Source organism: Myotis brandtii, unplaced genomic scaffold (genome assembly GCF_000412655.1).
Source record: "Myotis brandtii unplaced genomic scaffold, ASM41265v1 scaffold161, whole genome shotgun sequence".
NCBI classification, from domain to species: Eukaryota; Metazoa; Chordata; class Mammalia; order Chiroptera; family Vespertilionidae; genus Myotis; species Myotis brandtii.
In genome coordinates, this window is record NW_005355881.1 from 1,262,637 (window position 1) to 1,285,506 (window position 22,870).

The following is a 22,870-nucleotide window of genomic DNA, read 5'->3' on the forward strand; positions in this document are numbered from 1 at the left end:
ACAGGGCTAGCCCTAACCAGTTTGGCTCAGTGGATAGAGCATCAGCCTGCGGACTCAAGGGTCCCAGGTTCGATTCCAGTCAAGGGCATGTACCTTGGTTGCGGGCACATCCCCAGTAGGAGGTGTGCAGGAGGCAGCTGATCGATGTTTCTCTCTCATCGATGTTTCTAACTCTCTCTATCCTTCTCCCTTCCTCTCTGTAAAAAAAATCAATAAAATATATTTTTAAAAAAAGAATACAGGGCTAGAGGATCTTAAAGTCCTTTTGACCTTCCAAATTCTTTAATTCCATGGGAAAGGGAGGATCCTCTCTAGAGAGTCATACACTCATAAGCAATTTACAGCTAAGCAGCCCATCAGGAAGCAGAAGGGGAAACCAGGGACCTGTTTGGCAAGTGGAGGGGTCTGACCCAAGACTGCCCACACCTCAAAGGATCCCAACCTTCTAGTCTCAGCCAACCATCAAGACCTCAATTCTGGCTACGAACACATGGACTCCCTCCAGAGTTAATGAGACTTCAGCGGCTGCATCCAAAGGGTAGACATGTAATAGGTTCCAAACAACAGGCACATCTATCAACAGCAACAGCTTTCAACGGAGGCTCTTAGGGAGAAAAATTGGGCCATGGTGGCCTTCAGAGGTATGAGACAGCAGGTCAGCACTCTGACATAAACACCTGCCCGCTCCAGGGGGGCAGCCTCTGGTGGTGACAAGATGGGGGGTGCTGCAGACCTTGCTGTCGTCATGGCAACAAAGCTGCCTTAGGACCTTTTCCAGAAAGCTGAGTCAAGTATTTTTTTTTTCTTCTCTTTAATGATTTAATTCTGATGGGGATGTATTGCTAAACGCATCTCATCTCTAAACTTGGAACGATGACAGACAGCCTCTGTAGACTGAGGCTCCAGGGAAATGGTTCACCCTTGATCTGAGAGACCTTTCGGTGAGGTAGCAGGACCTTGTGATTCCACAGGCCTGGCCCACCCGCTGCTTCCCACCCCCACCCCTCCGCCTCCCCAAAAGAAGCCTGGCTCCGAAGGAGTTAATGTGGGCGAGGGAGGAAAGCTGCCTGGAGGAAAAGCACAGAGCAGTGACTCAGGGAAACAGCTTGGCACTGAGCAGGAAGCAGCAGCATTTTCCCCTCCTTGTGACATTTCACTGAAATCTTCATAATATGGGAAGGTCTATGGGTATTAGGAACCGAGCATGTAATTAGACGGTTCTCGAACCGGCGTCTTGTGCACCGCCAGAAATAATCCGCTCAGCACTTCCTAGATGTCCCTTGCCTTAGGGACGCCTTACCTCAGGATACCCGGCCTCTTCGCTTTCCTGAGCCACAGTATTAACAGCTAAGACCTGCTTTTATTACATACAATGTACCAGAGGCAGTGTTCAAAATGCTTTTCGTGTCCTTCCCTCTAAGTCATCGCCCCCAAGATCACACAAGTGGCGGGGCTGGGATTTGGACCCAGGCAGCATGACCCGCGAGGCCCACGCGTGGCCTCATGCCAGAGAGAGGCTTGTCTCAGCTCTGCAGCAAGACGACCTCCTAATACAGGGTCTACGTTTTCAGAGCACACTCTCATTTTGCCTTTTTCTTTCTCCGCTGCAGATGGTGGTATGGGGAGGAGGGAGGCGGAGGGAAGTTCCATAAGGAGCTCCAGGAACTAACTGGGAGAAAGATGGAAAATCGTGTTTGTCACTCGTCGATGGTGCGCACCAGTCTCTCAAAGGCAGTCCCCAGGAAGCACATTCACCTCCCAACCCCCCAGTGGTGGCACCAGAACCTGGCCTACGCCACAACATAGGCTGGGGGATCTCCACTGCCATCTGCCCTCCCCTGACACTCCTTTCCCATCTCCATCCAGGCCTCCCAGACACCCTGCACCCCACCCCCACCCACATCCGGAGCCTGAGTCACGGCGCTCGCCATTCCCCAAAGCCTAGGAAATGACACATCATTACAGAGAACTGTGTCCTCCAGAGAGAGAAAGGGCCACAGCTGAAAGGCTGGGTGCTTCCCCACAAGGACCAGCCTGTGGTGTGTTTTTGTGGGCGTTAAATTCCCATAATGATGTCGACAGCAAGGCCTACTAGGGCCTGAACGAAAAGAGAAACTGGTCAACAGGCATCATGGGCCACAGAAGCATGGTGACCAACCGTTGTTTGGCCAGAGATGGACAGATTCAGGCAAACCAGGATGAGTCGGTCACCCTACATGGAAGTCAAGGGACCCATGTTCTGACAGGCCTGATCGGGGTGGTGCTGACAGGGCGCCACAGTGGCCGGGAGCCTAGTTCTGCTGCCGCCCATAGTGTGGCCTTAAGAAAACGACTTAGCCTCTTTGCTTCCTCCTTCGGTAAGATGGACATCACAGTACCTAGTGGAGTATTAAAGAACTAAATGAGTTAATTCATGTGAAGCTCTTAGTATAACACCTGGCCAACAGTATGCACTCAGTACAGGTAGCTATTTTTTTTTTTAAATCAACCATCATTCCTCCACATCTTCTTCCTCCTCTTCTACCACCCCTCCCCCAAAAACAGAGTTTGGTTTCTGTGGGATTGATGCCCCAGGTTCAAAGGTATAGACACGCCAAGCTACGAAGTGGAGACCGGAACCAGCCCAGGACCTTGTGGTTGACTGTGAAAAGTCCAGGTGTCCTGGGTAACTGCGAAGGCAGGGTCAGAGGCACAGGCCAGCTCTGGCTCGGCACCAAGCAATGGCCAGCCCTCACCAGAGCCTACTTCAAACATGACCACACGCTGTTCTCCGAAGCAGCAAAGCAGAGCCTAGTTAATCATTTCAAAGCCTTTCCCAAAGACACAGAGCAGGTACCCAGACAGGCCTCCCTCCCCAGGAATCTTCGGGCCCTCTCCAGCCAGTAATTACATCATCATGAAACAAAAGCCCTGAACTTCCTCCAGGCCCAGAACAGAAATGAGAAATCAGAAGCAAGGGGTGGGGGAGGGGCGTGTTTTTCTCTTAAGGTAGAGAATGCCCGAGTCAGGAAGAATACGAGCGAAAATAACTCTCCACCAAATCGTTTGCTCACACAGAGTACCTCCTAGACCCGCAGACCCTTGGAGACAAGGCCACGGCCACCTTCAGAGAGCTGCTCTCTGGCCTAAGCCGGGCTTCTAAAGGGTCCTCCGGCCACACGTGAGTGTGAACTTCTCATCCAGATCAGGAAAAGGGGGGCTGGAGAAGAAATGAGGCCTTGGCAGGAAAGGGTCATTCTCAACGTGGGTAAATGTCAATGTACCAGGAATCCCGGGTACCTGGGAGGCAAGGCAAGCGAAGGGCAGGTAACCGTGGGAAGAGGGGCGCTTACCTGCCATTGAGAAAGCTCTGCTGCTCAGAGGGTCTAGCCTCTCTTTTAAAGCGAACAGAAGCTCACACACCGCAGACATTCCTGCTTCCGGATCCTCAGCGGCCTCTCCCAGGGGGAGGAGGAAGAAGCAGTGAGGACAGGCTAAGAGTCACCACTTACCAGGCCAGCCCTGGCCTCGTACGCACGGGTCTCCCAACGGGGCAAGGACACCCTCACCTCTCCGCACGCAGGCATGTAGGGGCAGGGCGGCGTGCCTCCGCGCCCCGGGCTTTCCGCTCTCATTTATCACCCTGGACAGACAGCAGCTCCACTAAGCTGAACACGGAACGTCTCCGACCCTGCACCGAAGAGCTATTTATTTCCCGGGTGTAATAAACATAACTTGCAGGGGGGAGTGTGGTGGTTTGTGAAGGTGTTTTTTAGTTTTTTAATAATTGTTTGTTTCCTTGTCTTTAGTTCAATGTACCTCTCCTAGAAATGAGAAAACCATCTTCCCACTATTTATACAGTGGCAGGGTCTCTGTCTGTCTCTTGTCTGTCTCTCCCTGTCTGTTTCTCTCTCACTCTTCTCTCTCTCTCTTTCTCTCAATAATGAAGAAATGGTGATTAAAGGGCACACTCATATGTAAAAGGTGAACTAGCAAACCCTCCTGGCAGGACAGAAATTGCTTCACTCTAGGGGAAAAGAGGCTGATTTACAAATGAATTCACTGTTTAGCCCTCAACAACTAGAGGCAATTGCAACCACCACAGCCCTCTCTCCCCCTCAGCTGGGACCAGGCCTTCTGGAAAAAACGACAACAGCTCAACAGGAATTTCCTGACTGGCGAATGCCAAGCTTTTTCAAAATTTGCAAAGAGCAGGGAGGCAGGACTCAACTCCCTACAAGAAGCCGCTGCACCCCACCCACGCCCTCCGCAGGCCCAGGCCCCGGCCCCAAAGGCTGCGTCCCTCGGGTGTACATACAAGGGCCCTTAAAACAGCCAAACCACCACAAAGAAAATGTGGAATAACCGGTTGCCTTTGGCCTTTGCATCACAGCTGGCTGAGGAAGTTTTGGCAGGAGGAGCTGGTTCTGCATTATTTATTCAGGCTGCAGAGACTTGGTGGGCCCCGCCCTCCAGCCCGGATCAGGTTCTAGAAAGCTCAGGTGCAGGTCGGTGGCTTTCAAATTGCAACGGGGAATTGCAGCATCACAGGGCCAATTCAGAAACAAAAAACAAACTCGGCTGGCAGCAGCTGAAGCCAAGAAGTGGGCTGCGAGCAAAACAGGGAAATGCAGAGGCTTCAGGAAGGGGCAGATGAAGAAAGAGACGTCGCTAATAACCAGGCATCGTTCCCCACATGTCCTGGGTGGGGGTCTGGCCTAAAGCCACCTTAGTAATGAGGACAAGAACATGCTCTACGACACCAGGGAAGAAGGGACAGGCCCTCTACAGGCACCTCGTCATGTTCCTTTGGGGAAGCAAAGATTTCAGACCCACAATCCCAGCCACATTACACTGGTCAAAAAGATGCCTATCCTCACCCAATATGGGGGGGGGGGGCCTCTAAGAATGTGTCCTGGGGCCCACAGACCCAGAAATGCCCAGAGGATGGTCCGCATAGCCACTGCAGCACGCCTTGTGGAAGCCGAAGATGGTAAGCAATTTCAGTGTCATCCATGGGGGACTGAGGTGCAAACACTCGTGATGCAGCCATAAAATGGAACAAAAAGGGAACCCCGTCTTTATGTAGTGCACAGAACAAAACCCAACTGAGCAAAGGCGGCCTGGGCTCTGGGCCTGCAAAGGCCTGCAGAAACCCCCAGCAAACAGGAAACACTGGGCTTTTTTTCATCCTTTCTGATCACATTCACATACTGAGCGATGTAAGATCGTTTTTAATGGCTGTGGGGCAAATAGATGGTAACAGTTAATGTTTATGTAACTCTCGCTATGTACCAGGCACTGCCCCAGCCAGGGACCCATATCTGCATCCCGGCACCTGACACACAGATGGAGCTCAGAACATGCTCCCCCTCCCCACCCCAGACATCAACCAGGTGCCACTTTTAAAGGGCTCAGGTGTTTAAAGCAGTGGTTCTCAACCAGGTTCCCCAGGAGACCTTTGGCAATGTCTGAAGACATTTTTGGTTGTCACAACAAGGCAAATAGAGGGGGTTGCAGCTCGCATCTAGTGGGTAGAGAGGTCAGGGCTGCTGCTAAATACCCTACAGTGCGCAGAACAGTCCCATAGCAAGGAATGATCAGGCCCAAATTGTCAAAGATCCCAGGTTGAGAAACCCTGGTGTAAAGAAACTTCCAGTGAGCTGCCAGGCAGGTCTAACCTTGTGTAAATACACCACCCACGGAGGTATCTGTATCTATTAAGTAGGAAAATGATGCCCAATGTTTCACCTGGCAGCCTGACTTCAGATTTCAAAGAGAAGGAAACAATGGGACCAGTCAGTCACTGAGCAACTAACAGACATCTGGGCTACCTTGGGAACTGTCTGGAAGGTCCCTGGCCCTGGGGGAGGCAGCCAGAAACAAATAATGGTAATAATAGGTACTTTCTGTTGACCACTTATCTGTGAGGCACTGTTCTAAATACAATGATCAATTTACTTACTCCTCACCAGGTCAGGACTAAGTACCCCCATTGTATTGATGAGAAAACTGAGGCCAAGGGGAAAACAAACCCATGATGAAGTGGCTAATAAATAGAGAATGAATATAGGCATATAGAATAAGGCACTGATGACACATGGACAACAAGCAGAGCAGGAGAAATATTAAGAATTGGTGAATACATACTGGGGGAGAAGGGATAGCCAGGAAAATATTTTCTATTTCCTTCTCAAACTGGGCTCATGGGATTCACAGATATTGTTTCTTTCCTAAAACACTACTTTAGGAATCCTCCCAAAAATCCATGAGGTAGGAATGGCCCTCTTGGATGCATTTGATAGGTGAGACTCAGACAGGCAAAGCTGGCATGCCGAAGGTCAAAGCAGCACGCTTCCCTGGGGTTGTGAGCCACCTTGTAACCCTCCATCACTAAGGCATGCTTGGTGCTGGTCGCTGTTCAGTGTGTGGGCTCTGGAGCCTCACCACGAGGTTGGAACCCAAGCCCCACCACCTGCCAGGCGTGTGAACTTTAGCAAGTTACTCAGCTTCTCAATGCCTCAGTCAATTCAGCTGTGAGTGTTAGAATACTCCTAAAAGGGTTGTTAGGATTAAATGAGACAATACATGCAGAGTGAGCAGCGTCTGGCATAAAGCACCACCAGTTATTACCAATACTATTCCCCTGTGGGGGAAGGAGGAGCCAGGGCGGAGAAAAAAACAGTAACCCAGAAAATTTCAAAGCCCTTTCCCCGAATCTTTTTGTATCTTCACCTTGATTTACACCAGCCTCGCTCTTTCCAGCCTGTTTCTGGAAAAGGTTCCCTGATGAGAATCACAAACTTGTTAAGCCCTCTCAGGCAGGCACAGGCTCAACCAAACCAGATTCTAAAGCCCTTTATTGCTCAGGATTTCACCCAGATCAAAGCAGACAGGTCCAGGTGGCCTACAGCCCCAGTGCCAGACTGAACTTCGCCCCCAGGACTCCTCCAAAGGCACTCTCCTCCCTACTCAAGAGGCTCGGAATGCCTGGGATGGAGCTGACCTCAGAATCCTGGTCACCTGCAAAATGCATTGAGAATGCCAAACCCTGCAGGGTTAGGATGAAAGCAATGCCTACGTGGTCCCTGGCACATAGCGAGTGCTCTACAAGGGGTGTTCCTTCCCTGCCCATCATCACTTCTGCCTGTTCAAATCCAGTCCAACTTTCACAGCTGCCACCTTGATTCAAGCTCCCTGCCCCTCTATAGCAGCCTTCTTCAAAACTACAGATAAGCAGTCCCTGCCCTGACCAGTGTGTCCAATGGTTAGAGCATAGGCTCACACACACACCCCCCCAAAGGGTCACGGGTTCGATTCCGAGGTCAAGGGCACATACCTGGGTTGCAGTTCACTCCCCACCCTCCAGTCAGGGAGCCTATGGGAGGCAACCGGTTAATGTCTCTCCCACATCACACATCAATGTTTCTCTTTCCCTCTCTCTTTCTCTCCCCCCCCCCCCCCCCCCACTTCTCTTCCTTCCTATCCTTCCACTCTCTCTGAAAAGCAATGGGGGAGGGAATATCCTCAGGTGAGGATTAACAAAAGATAAGCAGTCCCCTACATAAAACCCTCCAAGAGACTTAGACACCCAACCTTTTATTAAGACCTACAGTACCCCCAGGGATCTGGCCCTGCTCACCTCTTCTCCTCCATTCACTCACCCCTACACATAATGGCCTCAAACAAGCTAAACTCATCTGCACTTGCTAGCCCTTCCATCTAGAATGGCTTACGCCTAATTTTCCCATAGTTGGCAACTTCCGCTTTTGGCTCAAATGTCACCTCCCCAGAAAAACCTTCCCCTGACCACCCAGCCTCCACCCACTTTATTATATCATCTTTTTTGTTTCTTCACTGCAGTCTTCTCTAGCTGAAAATGTTTGAAAATTGTGTTCTTTTCTGCTGGTTCACTTGTGTATAGCACAGCCGTGGGCAAAGTACGGCCCGCGGGCCGGATCCGGCCCGTTTGAAATGAATAAAACTAAAAAAAAAAAAAGACCGTACCCTTTTATGTAATGATGTTTACTTTGAATTTATATTCACACAAACACTCCATCCATGCTTTTGTTCCGGCCCTCCGGTCCAGTTTAAGAACCCATTGTGGCCCTCGAGTCAAAAAGTTTGCCCACCCCTGGTATAGCATCTCCTTCAGAATGTACGCTTGATCTCAGTTCTTCTTTCCTTGCTGGGGCCCAGGGCCTGGCTCAGGGCCCGGCTCAGACATGCCCCCCAAATGCACATCTGACCAGCTACAAGCAGGAGAGGTTAACAAAGCTTCGAGGTGTGCTGAGCAGACCTGACTCACAGGAAACTCCAGTTTTCCTTCCCCGGTCTAAGAATTTCTCGCAGCAAAGCCAGAAGGCAGGAGGGTTGTGAAGTCAACAGAGAAGATTACACTAAAGGCAGCCTAGCCATTTCAGGGTCCGAAAGAAACTAGAGCAGGAAATGCCCTTTCCACAGGTACTCAGCCTTTCTTGTTTCTTGCCTAAAAGGGCCCATTTCCCCCAAGGTAGGGAATAAAGTAAGAATTTATGTCGTGAACGTGATGGGCCTATGCAGCTAATAAACACAATTACTGAGAACCAACGGGAGAAAACTCAGGTGTTTTCAGGCCACCCATTTCCTAGCTCTCTCCACTCTTCCTGGGGAGGGCTATTGTTTGAGATCACTTAGTGTTTAAAAAAGGAATGACTTTCTCCAGGGAAAACACTCTATCACGTGCTCCACACTGGGAGACCCCCACTGTGCTGGCACTTTAACCAAATTTTTTAGTCCTGATTCTTTGCCCCCTTTTAAGTCTGAAGATCTCTTTTCAACGCCTCCCTTAATCCCTGAGATGAGTCTAGATTCGAAAGATTCCTATTTGTCAACAACTCTCACCAACTAGTGTATCTGGCCCCAACCCAAGAAATAACAACCTGGTTGGAAAGACGGTCGAGATTAGCGTGTGGGAATAGAAAGTTACCGGAGGACGGTTAAGGAGGTGAAGTCAGCCTTACTCAGAACAGGACCCTATCGATAGCTGACGAGATGGTCCAGTGGTCAAGGGAAGCGATCACCAGGAAGGATTCAGTCCAGGACAATGATTTTCAACCTTCTTCATCTCATGGCGCACATAAACTAATCACTAAAATTCTGCAGCACACCAAAAAATATACTTTTTGGCCAATCTGCCCAAAAGATAGGTGTCATTTTGACTCATTCACACTGGACAGCTATTGTTGTATTGACTGTTGTCGTGTGTGTTTTTTCTATTTGACAATCTAAGGCAGTGGTTCTCAACCTTGGCTGCACATTAGAATCACCTGGGAATTTTTTTAAAAATCCTGATTTCTGGGCCTCATCCTCCTCCGGAAATTCTGTTTCTTTGTTACTAATGTTGTGGCCCCACCCCATAACAAATAAACAGAATTTCTGGAGGATGAGGCCCAGAAATCAGGATTTTTAAAAGATTCCCAGGTGATTCTAATGTGCAGCCAAGTTTGAGAACCACTGGCCTAGATCGATTTCCAGCTTCTCTTAAACAAGTAAAAAAAGGAATCAGAAGACCCAGCCACACAGGCCCCCATTTCCACATGGAATAATCCTGGCAAAATTCCCCTTTGCCAGGGTCTCTATTATTCTTAACTCCCAGATAATTAAATCTAACCCTAAAAATCTCTCACATATTTTTTTTATTGATTTCTGAGAGGAAGGGAGAGAGAGAAACATCAACATGAGAGAGAATCATTGATCAGCTGCCTCCTGCACGCCCCCCACTGGGGAATTAAGCCCACAACTCGGGCATGTGCCCTTGACTGAAGTCGAACCTGGGACCCTTCACTCTGCAGACGACACTCTATCTCGGGTGAGGATTTAAAAAAAAAACAACAACAAAAAAAAACATTTATTGAGCAGCTACTATAACATCACCAGACTCCTGTTTGTCAAAGAGGGGATAGAGACCTGGTCCCCATATCAGTCCAGGTGAGGAGACACACAGGTAAATTAATTTTACAATAAAGTGTTTTGAAGGCTGGGGAGAGGGCAAACCAGCATTCCCTGTGGTATTTTCCTCCAGCCAGTGCCAAGATGCCAAAGGGCCTGACAGAAAGGCAGTTCAAGCGGGGCCTTGGTAAGAAATCCAACTTGGGAAGACAAGATTAGAGCCATGTTTTCTTTGCAGAACTTTTCAAAACAGAGCAGACTCAAGAGATGAAGCAAAATTCAGACTCCAACACAATACTCCTTTACTCAGCGTGTTCCATGCTGGGCCAGTCCCTGGCTAACTCAGTATCTTCACCTATAGCATCCAGCTCGGCACTCACAACAAATCCATAAATGCATTAAAGTAATTAAAGCTTTCCATGATGATGGCAGGGTTCTCTGTGCTGCCTAAGGCCGCAGCCTCCAGGCACATATGGCTACGGAGCACCTAAAACATGGCTAGTGAGACTGAGGAACGAATTTTTTATTTTAATTAATGTAAATTTAAACAGCCACATACAGCTCCTGGCTAGTAGATTGGAGAGTGTAGCTGAGGAAGCTCAATATTTAACAGACAATGAAGCAAGCCTGGCAAGGGAGCAGGCCACTGTAGAAACCTCCACCCATCCTGAATGCCTCAAGGGCACAATGATTTGATGCCTAGCAACGTAATATGGACTTGACATTGATTCCTCCTTTAGCCGAGCCTGGAAATTCACACACCTTTAGCATGCATAAGAATATCTGATCAGAGCTGATGAGTGTACATTCATGGGCAATTGAAGGGACTTTCCAGGGTGATTTTGACTCTGGAAGGTAAAGGATTCCACTGTAGGAGGTATAAATGAAGGCTCAGAAAGAGGGGGGGCCTGAGAAGGTGAGGGGAAGGCAGTCCTCAGGGAGAGCAGTCTGAAGCTGCAAAGCTGTGACTGGGCGAGGAGCAGGGCCCTGGCACACCACAGGACCAACACACGGCCATAGGGGAGGGGCAGCAGGTTCCGCAGGGCCTTCATCTCCACTCAAGACCTCGGTCTTTAGGAGCCACTGGAAACATAAAGCAGGAGAACAGGATAATCCGACTGTTTTGGAAAGAGCCTACCAGAAGTGGCATTAATACCTCGGGAAGGAAAGAGATCAGAGGGAAGGGCGCCATTTCAGACAGTACCATGTCCCCAGGGAAAAAGAAAGACAGGCCACCAATCGTTTCTGAGAGAGCAAACATTTGAGCTTCGGTAATTATTCCCAGGCACGGATTATGCTGGAAAACAAAGCCATCTTCTCTAGCAGAAAGGCTTGTATACTTCCTTCTCCAGGAAAAACATTCTATCCATCTGGTAGACAAAGTCAAGTCATTCACTCATTCATTAAAAATCAGTATTTGCTGTGCACCAACCAGAACAGGCACAGTGGTGGTAGAAAGGGCACAGGGAAAAATAAGATGAGCAAAAAAAAGGCAGGACCCACCCTCATTTGCAGCCTTACAATCAACGTGGGTGGGAGGTTAGAAGAAAAGAGAGAGGCCTATCTCCGAGGCATGCGCAAAGGCCCCATGGCCAGAGATGGCTCTTTTGAGAATCTGGAAGGTCCATGTGGCTGGAACAGAGAAAAAGGGGAACATGGAGAGGTGAAGCTGGAAAGGTGGGCGGAGACCAGCCAGGAGGATTTTAGCATTTTGATCTTCACCCTAAAATCAAGAAAAAAGCACTTTGGAGTTTAAAGTAAGAGGTACTAGCCAGAAGAAATGACCTCTCAGAAAGACTGGGAGGCTGGGATGGGGAGATGGTGAGACCAGCTAAAAGATTGGTGATAGCACAAAGAAGAGTGACATCTAGGATATAATATTCTAAGTAAGTGACACAGAAAGACAAAAGGACAGAAGAATAGAGGATAAGTCCCATATCCACAGACCCAGCCAATGGCAGAGTGCTGGGGTATTTCATTGTGACGGAGGAGCAAGTGTTTTAGGGGGACCAGGAGGATAAGCTGGGAGGTGAAATCAGTAGACATGTTGCGTTTGAGACATCCATGAACAATAGGTAGGCAGGGCAGGTGGGCAGCTGGCCCTCTGCATCATAACTTGGGAAAAATCTAAATTGGAAATAAGAAAAAGTTGTGAGTCATAAAGCTACAGATGTGGGCAAGATCCCCCAGGGGAAAAACATGCTGGGAGAGATGAGGACAGGACCACGCTTTCAGCAACTCCAACATCTAAAGGCTGGAGAAAACGGAGGTGCCAGGGAAACAGGAAGAAAACCAGGACCATGGAGGCAGAAAAAGCCAAAGGAAGAGACGGTTCCCAGGAAAAGAAGGGTCAGCAGTGTCCAATGCCTCTATGACAGCGGTTCTCAACCTGTGGGTCGCGACCCCTTTGGCTGTCGAACGACCCTTTCACAGGGGTCGCCTAAGACCATCCTGCATATCAGATATTTACATGACGATTCATAACAGTAGCAACATTACAGTTATGAAGTAGCAACGGAAATAATTTTATGGTTGGGTCACAACATGAGGAACTGTAGTTAAAGGCCCAGAAGGTTGAGAACCACTGTGAGATCCCGGAGGACGAGTACTGAACACCTGCCCCGGAAAGGACAACATGGAGTCTGCGAGAAGCCTCAACAATCACTGCTAATAGGGAGGGACTGGGAAGAAGCCCCAAAATGCAGCTGGAAGAGGAAAAAAAGATACACTTCTTATCAAACTAAGGTTGAAAACAGTCCATTGTAGTGAATAGCAGGAGTCACATCTATAATAACAAAAGGGTACTATGCTTATTAGACCAGACGTCTTCCAGACGCCATTCTGAACGTCCTTCCTGACCAAGCTGGGGCCGGAGGGAAGCCAGCCCAGGTCCCGGGTGCTGGAAGGAAGCTGGTGCTGGCAGCCAGGGGAAGGAAGGCCTACTCTTGCACGAATTTTTGTGCATCGGGCCTCTAGTAAACACATCACGTGGGTCAGGCTTCAAAAACGAGGCAAGCACAGGCTCTGCACAAGTGAACCACAGAGCTACGCTGCACAGATGGTGCCGCCCGGGCTCTGAGAACAGATCCACAGTGGATGCTCTGCTGGCCAAGGGAAGGTAGAGACTTGGAAAGCCATTATCTGCCGTCTTCAGAGTTCCGGGCATTTCAGACCTTGTTGGGAGAGGAACAATCTGGTAGTTATCTAACGCACAAATAAATTCTTTCCATTGCACAGCACATGCATGGCACTTCTTGGGCTGTAGGAGATGTAGATGAGCCAAAATAGAGTTAAAAATACCGATGCTCTTTTTTTTTTTTTTTTAAGAAAAATTCTCAGCACTTCTGCATTGCACTGTGATTTAAGAGTGTTTATGGTTATATTTTCTTAAAGAGTTTCCTTGAAAAAAAAAGAAACACGACAGAAGGTCTCTAGCTCATCTCCATCCTCATAAACAATCCCTTTGTGAAACAGTCTTAATTTACATACAACAGTGAGAACGAGGCTCCTGTACTAATTAAGGTCTGGGACTGGTTAGCAAATTGCTATAATTGCATATTCTCCAGCATCCTGTCTCAGAAAACATACCCATACCCAGGCAAAGCTCAGCAAGAATGATACTGTTCAAGATTTTAATATCTTGGGCTTCCGCTGCATCTGTGCATGGTTTCCAAGTGGCTCATTCCCTTGTGCGGGTGACATTACACAGACATTTAAAAAAAAAAAGTTTCAGCTTTGGCAGCCTAGCATCCGCACACCACAATCATTACCGCAAAATGCACACATGGCAGGACCAAGACGCAAGCAGCCCAAACAGGGACGCCTTTGTATGGAGACGTGAACTCACAGGGTCCATCATTTTTCAGATTTCAAGTCCCCGGCCTTTGAGGGGCTCGTTCGGACTCATGCACGCGGTGACCAATCTCGCGCAGAGAATGCAAACTGACAACCCTCGGCCACTCCTGAACCAGAGATGTGTTCTGTTGGGCTCATGCATCGTCTTTCAGAAAATGGGCCGCACGGACCATATTTCCATCAGGCGTTTTTACAGAAAAATATCCCAGTGGCAACACCCAGTGAGTCACATTCCTGCTGGTCAGGGATGCATCAGCTGGAGGCACCCTCCCCCTTCGGTGCAGACACTCTGCTATTCACCAAAGGCTCCAGAAATCCTAGATGCCAGCTACACTCTCTGGCCCCTGCAGACACCGACCTGGAACCCTTGGGACAGAGCTCATGACCAAGTCCAAAGGTTTAAATTCAAAGGTAAAACCTGCTCCCAGTTCTCCACTGAGCCACTTCATTCGTCCCTGCGTCTCAGTTTCCCTAACTGTAAAATGGGACTAACAACACACCCATATCTATCATCACGTGATCATGAGAATCAAATGAAGTAATCTGCATAAAATACCTGGCCCCTAATAAGCACTCGGAAAACATTCGCACAGCAAACACACCTGACATCTAGACGGTACTCCCGTGTATGCCTGAGCATCTTCCGCAGATCACTGCCCTCAGACACAAATGTCAACCTGACATCTTGAAAGCTCGATAGCTTGATCTCCCGAGAACTCAAAACGCTCGGTAAATGCCAAGGCTGGCGCAGCGACAACGACCGGCTTGGAAATTACTCAGTTCATAAGTGAGTACGTGTCCGGGGGAAGAGGGTGTCCCAACTAAAATTTGGTCAGAGAACCTGAAAGGTCATATGGACCAGATGTAGTAATAGGATGTGAGAATTTGGAGCCAATTATTGTCAGCATTTCTAAGTTTCCCAAGTAATACTGTTGCCAGTTTCCCAAGATGCCTGTGTAGTCACTTCATCTTCTGTTAAGGAATTATCTCTTCCCGGCTGTGGGCAATTCTGGTGTCCAGACACCAGCCCTTCCCTGGCCAAAGTGCAGGCACATGACACTCTCCCTGGGTGAGACTCTCCCTGGGGACTTTGCCCTGTCGCTCCCGAGGAGGCTGTACACAGTTCCACTCCCCAGAGCAGTCCCAGACCTCCAGCCTTCCCATCGAACCCATGAGCCTACTGACCACCTTCCTCTTCCCCTTCCTCTCCAGTTAACCAGCAGCTTCCGCTGCTCACAACCAAAGAACCCAACAGGGATGGAGTCGTGTAGGACTGGAGCAGGGAATTCCCAAACCATCCTACATACTGCAGGATGAAGTATGTATTCACTGAGCCCAGATCGCCACGCCTCGGATTTGGGAATGATGAGGACTGAGAGATAAGACTTCATCCCATCAGCCTTTGCAAACCTCACATTTTGACCATGATGACTTCAGCGCTCAGAACCCCAGCAACCCAGGCTCATAATCATCACTCCGGGCCTGTGTGTATGCAATTTCCTTGCCTGACCCAAGAGGCTCTGTCAGGAAGGTTCCCTAGACACAGAGGCTGCCCCTGGATGACGGGAGCTCAGTTCCACACAAAGAAAACCATCCAAGGCAGCCGCTGGGGAGAGAAAGGTCCCCCTCGAAACCAGGTGACTCCTTCTCCTGTTCACAAACTCCCCACTAGAACAGGGGCCCCAGACGCCCTGGGAGAAGCAGTCCAAACAGCTGCAGACCATCTTTCTCCAATGCCTCGGAGGCCCACAGGCTAAGACGCTGGCCTGAGCCTGCCTGCCAGGTCACCCTACCCAATTCTTCGTTACCTGGGCACAGCTTCCGGATTCACCTCCAAGCCCTCCTCCTGGAGGCTGTAAGTAGAGGCAGTTGTAGAATGTGGTACATAGGATCTCTACCTAATAGGCTTACCAATGCAAACTCATGCCAATTCATGCCAGTTCTAACCATGGCTAACATTTCTGAGCGCCCACCACGTCCCAGGCACCATTCTGAGCACTCTCTATGTGTGAGCAAATTTAATCTTCACCAAAACCCTCTATCTTCATCATCCCCACGTATACGGGGAAAGTGGGTCACAAAGAATAACTTAACGAGGCAGGGCACAAGCTAGCAGGTGAACCCAAGGAGCCTGGCTCTAAAAGTGAGGATTTTCTATGTCTTCATGCCGTCCTGCATCTCGAATGGAAGGGAGGGGTCGAGCAAGGGGGCCTAGGACATGAGGAGCAAAGGAGCCTACATCTTAGCAGAGAAGACCACCAACAAACAAATAAATAAGAATTACCCCCTGACTGGTTTGGCTCAGTAGATAGAGCATCAACCTGCGGACTGAAGGGTCCCAGGTTCAATTCTGGTCAAGGGCATGTACCTTGGTTGCAGGCACATCCCCAGTAGGGGTGTGCAGGAGGCAGCTGATCAATGTTTCTCTCTCATTGATGTTTCTAACTCTCTATTCCTCTCTGTAAAAAAATCAATAAAATATATTTTTTTAAAAAAAGAATTACAAGGTCATGGACAAGGGAGATGAAGAAAAAATCAGGAGTGATTTTGAGGAACCTTCTGGAATGCCGCAAATATTCAATTATCTTGCTCTGGGTTGTGGTCCCATGAGTGCACATGTATTGGAAGTTCATCCAGCTGTACACCGAAGATTTAAAATGTACCAGGAAACAGTAAACAAATGGCAGATGGTGGAATGCTACAGATAAGTAAGGGGAGAAGGCTGGAGTGATCCATGCGGTAATGGATCAGAATTGGAGACAAGTGTATGAACCCATTTAATTTGATATAAAGGGGAAATGCCTATAGATATGTGTATATAGATGGGCTAGGAACCCTTTTCCTTGCTGTCCGCTGAGAGGACGTAGGAGCAAAGACTCATCAGCAGCAGGAGCACACTGAGCACTCGGATCCTGGTTTCCAATGCTTTTCTCCAATAAACGAAAGCAGGATCCTTGGGCAAATGGCCAATGCTAGGGCCGTGACAGAAAATACGCAGGATGAGCCTAAAGCATCTTGTAGCGGCAGGAAGTAAGAACGTGTTCAATTAATCAATCAATCAGTCAACCACCCAATGATGTCAAAGGGATACTGAAATGCTCCCAATGGCCAAAGCTGAAGTAATTTGAGCAACAAAGTAAATTAGTATAGGACTGTATAACCCAAAGTAGAAAATAATTGAGTCCATGATAATATTGAATAAAGAAATGGGAAAAAGAGACAAATCTCCCATACAGAAGAATTCCAAGTAATTTATGTAGATATTCTGGCCTTAAGGAGGAGGAATATAACTCCCCACTCCATGTGAGCTGGGCATTGTGACTTCCTTCTAAAGCATACAGTGTGGAAGGGGAGAAAACTGACAAACGCTACCTGAGCATCTGTGGTCAAGGTCAACATAATCCGTTTATAATGTGCGCCCTTAATATGATGTGATGAAATGGCACTTTATTCTGTGGTCTTCTTCCCCAAAACCCCATTATTCCAGTCCACTCCAGTCCAATAATGAAAAAAAACATGAGATAAATCCCAGTTGAGTGACACTGTACAAAATACCTGACGAGTATTCCTCAACACTCTCAAGGTCATCAAAAACAAAAACAGAAGTTGTTAGAGCCAAGACAAGTCGAAGAAGACGTGTAACTAAATATAATGTGTATCCTAGGTGGAATCCGGGGACAGAAAGGGGACTTTAGCCCTAGCCAGCATTGCTCAGTGGTTAGAGCACCAGCCTGCACACCGAAAGGTCTTGGGTTCAATTCTTGGTCAAGGGTATGTACCTGGGTTGTAGACCAGGGCGCATGCAGGAGGCAACCAATCGTTGTCTCTCTCTCTCTCTCTCTCTCTCTCTCTCTTCCTCTCTCCTCCCTCTGACCCTTCCAAAATCAATGGAAAAAATATCCTCTGGGGGGGACTAACAGGGAAAAGAAAGAAAAGAGAAAAGAAAGAAAGAAAAGAAAGAAAAGAAAGGAAAGAAAGGAAAGAAAGGAAAGAAAGGAAAGAAAAAGGAAAGAGGAAAGAAAGGAAAGAAAGAAAGAAAGAAAGAAAGAAAGAAAGAAAGAGGACCTTAATGGAAAAACTAAGGAAATCTGAACAAAGCATGGACTTTAGTTGGTAATAACATCAATATCGATGGGTTTCTTGTGACAAATGAAACATACTAATGCATGAGGTTAATAATAGGAAAACTGGGGGGGGGGGGCGTTTGATATGAGAATACTCTGCACTATCTTCACAACTTCTCTGGAAATCTAAAATTAGAAGTTTGTTACTAAAAGTAACAGAAAATGATGAACCGGCTCCTGTGGACTGCGTGGCCACTAAAGGCCTCTCTAAGGAGATGGTGTCGGAGATGAATCTGAGATGAGAAACAGGCAGCAGGACCCAGGGCACCATGTTCCCAGCAAAGGGCACAGCACACATGGGGCCCGGAGGAGAAAACAGAGGGGAAAGGGGCCCGGACGCTCAAGTGGAGTCAAGGGGAGGAGGTAAACAGAATGTCACAAGGTGAACAAGCCGGCTCGGGGAGGGAGGGCATAGTGGCCTCAGACTGGAGCCTCAGGGCACTGGGAGGTCAGTGGAAGGACTCAGCAAGATGGGACAGATCTGACCTATGCTTTTTTGATCGCCCTAGCTGTTATAGGAGGAGGGCTGGAGTGGGGTAGATAAGAAAGAGGGACAGTGGTCACCCCGCAGTGGTCACACTTCATGTAGCAGTCAGAGGAAGATGCCACCTGGTGAAGAGCTAGGATGTCTAGGGAGGTGGAAGAAGAGAGGTCTCCACACTTACAGGAAAGGGAATAGGGTGCTCCACCCTATTCTCAATAGGGGAAGGGGGTGTACTGACCAAAGCAGGCCTCCCCGCCCCCCACCCGGGACAGTGACAATCCCCGCTTTTGACCCTCTTGGAGAAGTCTCCATAGCGGGGCTCCAGGAAGGAAGCACCTCCTTGGAGTCAGAGCCTCGCTCAGGTCTGCCACTTACTGCCTGGGAGATATTGCCATTTAGGGCCTCAGTTTCCTCATCTGCAAAATGGCAACAACACCTCGGTCAAATTGGGATTGGAGGAATTCAGTAAGAGAAAGCTCCTGGTCCAAGCACAGCCTTCAAAATACTCTGAGTATTCTCTTTCTTTCTTTCTTTCTTTCTTTCTTTTTTTTTTTTTTTTTTTTAGCAAGGTTTATTGAAGAATAGATAGACTCCCACGTGGGGAGAGGGAAGAGTCCCACAGAATGAACTCCCACGTAGGGAGGGGGAAAGGGTCCCTCTGAGTATTCTTTCTACAAGAGAAGGCCAAGGTGGGAGGAATTTTAGAATCTAACCTAACACCCCATTTTACAGAGAAGAAAACGGAGGCACAGAGACAGAAGGTGTCCAAGCCCCACAGGAAACTGAACAGCAAGAGACCCCCATCTCCAGCTTCCTTTCTCTGGGTTCTCCCTCCACCCTCTGACCACAAGGGGGGAAGGGGGCTGGGCCACACTCCCTCAGCCGCTGTCTCACAACACCCCTTCAGGAAGGTTCTTTCCTTGCTCAAAACTCCCCCACTGATGGCCCCCATGGGCTGGATGGGGACTGTGATGAAAGATGAAGCGCCCACTGACTGGGCCCACCCTGCCAACCTCTCGCAGTTATTCTCTCCCTTCCCCCGCCCCCCAGGCACAGACCACCCACGTGGGCAGCCTGGCCTTCCAACAGGAGGTGCCTCCCGCCTCCTCTCTGGACCATGCCAGTCCTCCATCTGTCAGGCCAGCCCCAGCGACAGCCAGCCTCCAGACCCAGGTCCCAGCCATGGCGCTAGGACCCCTATCTCTGCCCAAAATGACAAGCTTATAAAAATCCTCAAAAACCTTTGTTATTGCAGCTGCATTTAGGGAGCCACTTTCGTGTGGCTCTCTAGCTAGCGAGATGGGAATCTTTCTGGGTGAGTCTGTCAACAACCCTCTCCCCAGCCCTTCTGGCCTCCCCGGTGCCCCACAGCACCAGGCTGAGTGCTCAGAGCAGGCACTCAGCGCCTCGTCAAAGGAGTAACAACAGTGTGGTACAACCATTAAGTTTAGAGATGAGCATTTTCATCAACCAAAGATATGAAAAATACTCCAGTCGCTCATTTTCAAAAGCACCCTGGAGGCAAAAGTGAACAACTGCTTCCCTTTTGGGGAAGCCTCATGAAATCTCACACACACCAAACAAAAAGTCCCAATCCCTCAATTAGAAGTTGGAGGAGTCTAACATACAGGTTTCTGTTATTAGGAAACGTCAACTGTGTTTGCTCTAATTTGCTAAATTTTGTCCTAAATGCAAATACCGGCCCCCGAAATTCCAGAAAGTCCTGCATTTTCTCCCACTTCCGTGATTCCAAACGGGTCACGTTTATTAACATAAGGAACCTCGCAGCAGCTGGAGATGGCTCGCTTCCAGAACGTACTTTATTTAAATTCTGGTTCCTGAAAGTCACCCTGCAGAGAGGCAGCCAGCCACCCTTAGTCAAGACAGAAAACGTGTGCTCATGGACAACCCCCGACAGGTCGGTCTACCTGCACAGACACGCAAGGGAAAGAAAAGCAGAAAGAGATTTCTCCATAAATTAGGTTCATCCATCTAAGGTCTCACAGCTCAAAATCGGAGGCGCGTTGTTGCAGCCTCGGCTCATAGAGCCACACTTGGCTGCACCACAACAAGAAAGAGAAATTCCAATTTCCTCCTCTGATCTGGAATAGATAATGCGAGATTTTTACTCACCTTTGGAGCGAGTAGAGATATCCATGCCCTCTACCACCTCCTGTTCTGTTTTGATTTCCTCCTCGGCCAAGCTGAAACAGAGCAAATTACGTTCAGGTTTGGGTAGACTGAGAACTTGCCCAATGGGGGCAGCTAGCTATTTAGAAGTCCTAACGAGAAACCCAACTTTAAGACAATCCCCCATCCTTATGGAGGGATGGGGGCGGGGGAAGAAACCCACACCTGATTGCAAACAAAGGGTAATGCCTCCTAAAGGAGTATTTTTAAGACACCGGGTTGTCCTTCCTTTAAGTCAAATTACTACTCCAGTTATCGTGCTGGTGGGGGATGCAAAGAGCATTTTTTTAGATACACAATTACAATCTGCCCCCATGGGCCAATGAGCACCCAGCCTTGGAGTAAACAAGTGTCTCACTGTTAACACCGGATTCAGGTAGGAGGGGGTTTGCAGGGTATGCAGAGTTCTGATGTCTGAATTCTGTAAGGCAAACAGCATTTCTCAGACCTCCCTGCTGCATCTTACAATTTCAAGAAGGGGCAGGAACAGGGGGAAAATGTACAGAATTGCAAAGTAGAAAAATCTGCCCGGGCTAGAAGCAAAAAGCCTTGTCTGGAAACATTCAAGCCGCCAGCATTTACCCCAGGAACTAGGACCGGGGTCTCCACACTCCCATCCCCCACCCCCAGGGATGTGTCCTCTGGGCAGCAGGCATGGCTTAGAGAAAGCAATGGCCCTCTTTTGAGCTGTGACTAATTATTCCCCACCACTAAAGTGGAAGGAGGAAGGATTCTTTGAAAGAGAGGCTGAGAGATGGGGGTTGGGGAGAGACGCGGGGAAAGCAGGCCCCCTTTACTGGGAAGGTCCACCAGAATCTTCTCTCCCTTTCTCTTCTGGAACTCCCGCTAAATAGAGTACAAACCATTTTGTATCTTACACACACACACACACACACACACACACACACACACACACCTAAATCAAGCCAGTGAAAGTCTGCTTAAATAGGTGCAAACGGTGAGATACGAAGAACTTCAACATTCTGGGGCTGACAGTGAAATGATAAGAATCTTAACAGCCCTGGCCAGTGTTGCTCAGTGGTTAGAGTCTCGGTCCCAGCACCAAAGGGTCTCAGGTTCCCAGTCAAGAGCACATATCTAGGTTGCAGGTTCTATCTGGAGTGTGTGTGGGAGGCAACCAATCAATGTGTCTCTCTCACATCAATGTTTCTCTCTCTCTCCCCCCTTCTCCATCTCTTTCCCCCCTTTCCTCTCTCTCTCTCTCTCTCTCTCTCCCCTCCCCCCACCCTTCCACTCTATCTAAAAATCAAATGGGGAAAAATATCCTCAGGTGAAGATTTAACAACAACAACAAAAGAATCTGAACAATTACTCTAATGCAATTCCACCCGACTGTGGTTCAACAAGAAATCGGTGTGTTCCCAATTGCTATGGCTAGAACTTTCCATTGGGAAGACTCAAAGCCAGGACAGAAGGGAGGCCGGGCAGGAGAGGTAGGATGAGAGTGTCGTTCTGTACGCAGTAGTCTGGGACTGTCTGGGACAAAAGAGTCCAAGAAGGCCTGTCACATGGAGGTATGCTTAGGGGAGTTCCACGTTTATTGGGGGAAGAGAGTTCATCGAAATGGGAACTACACAGAAAGGAAGAGATGATAGCTTAGAGTTAAATTGTAAGAACTTGGAGGCCTCAAACTTCCCTAGTGCCGGCACTGAGAAGAAAGGTACTTTGGTTTTAAATCAGCATAATTGTAAGGACTTGGAGGCCTCAAACTTCCCTAGTGCCAGCACTGAGAAGAAAGGTACTTTGGTTTTAAATCAGCATATTAACACCTTTCGCTCTCTGATATTGAACCCCGTTAACAATTTCATTTGCACTGCACCTGTAGAGAAAGGCTGTGACACAAATCCCCAGAAACAACTGACAGATTGTCACGAACGGTTTTCATCAGAAGAAAGCAGCCTTTTACATTTAAACACATCGCTAACATGCAATAATACAACGGTGATGGTGGAAGGTGATTTTAGCACTAATACCTTCTACTCCAACTTAAGAGGCACACATTCTCAACTCAGAAACACACCCTGCCTGCCCCACACACCGGTTGTCCAAATAGATACTGGTGATGGTTTCTTGCTTGGGGTGATTGGAAATAAATTTTAACAAAAAGCCCCATGCAGCCTTCAGAGCTGGATAGATGGTCCACTTCAAAGGAACAAATAGCCACCTTGATCTTTTCTACCAACTAGAACTGTTTCCCCCTCTAGCATGAAGTATGTGAAATCTTAAACTTCTTGAAACCAATCCCATATTTGGAGTGACAGAGAAAAATGCTAATCTGGGGTCCAA

General features: G+C 48.5%; 1 protein-coding gene across 10 annotated transcripts in view; it reads right to left on the bottom strand.

Moving 5' to 3' along the window:
• The window catches only part of ZMYND8 (zinc finger, MYND-type containing 8), a 117,383-nt gene that overhangs the window by 87,472 nt on the left and 7,041 nt on the right, over window positions 1-22,870 (bottom strand). For all 10 annotated transcript variants that reach the window (XM_014536371.1, XM_014536379.1, XM_014536378.1 and 7 more), the window contains one exon: window positions 20,507-20,577. In XM_014536371.1, the coding sequence (XP_014391857.1) occupies window positions 20,507-20,577 (71 nt within the window). The remainder of the gene's footprint in view (window positions 1-20,506; window positions 20,578-22,870) is intronic.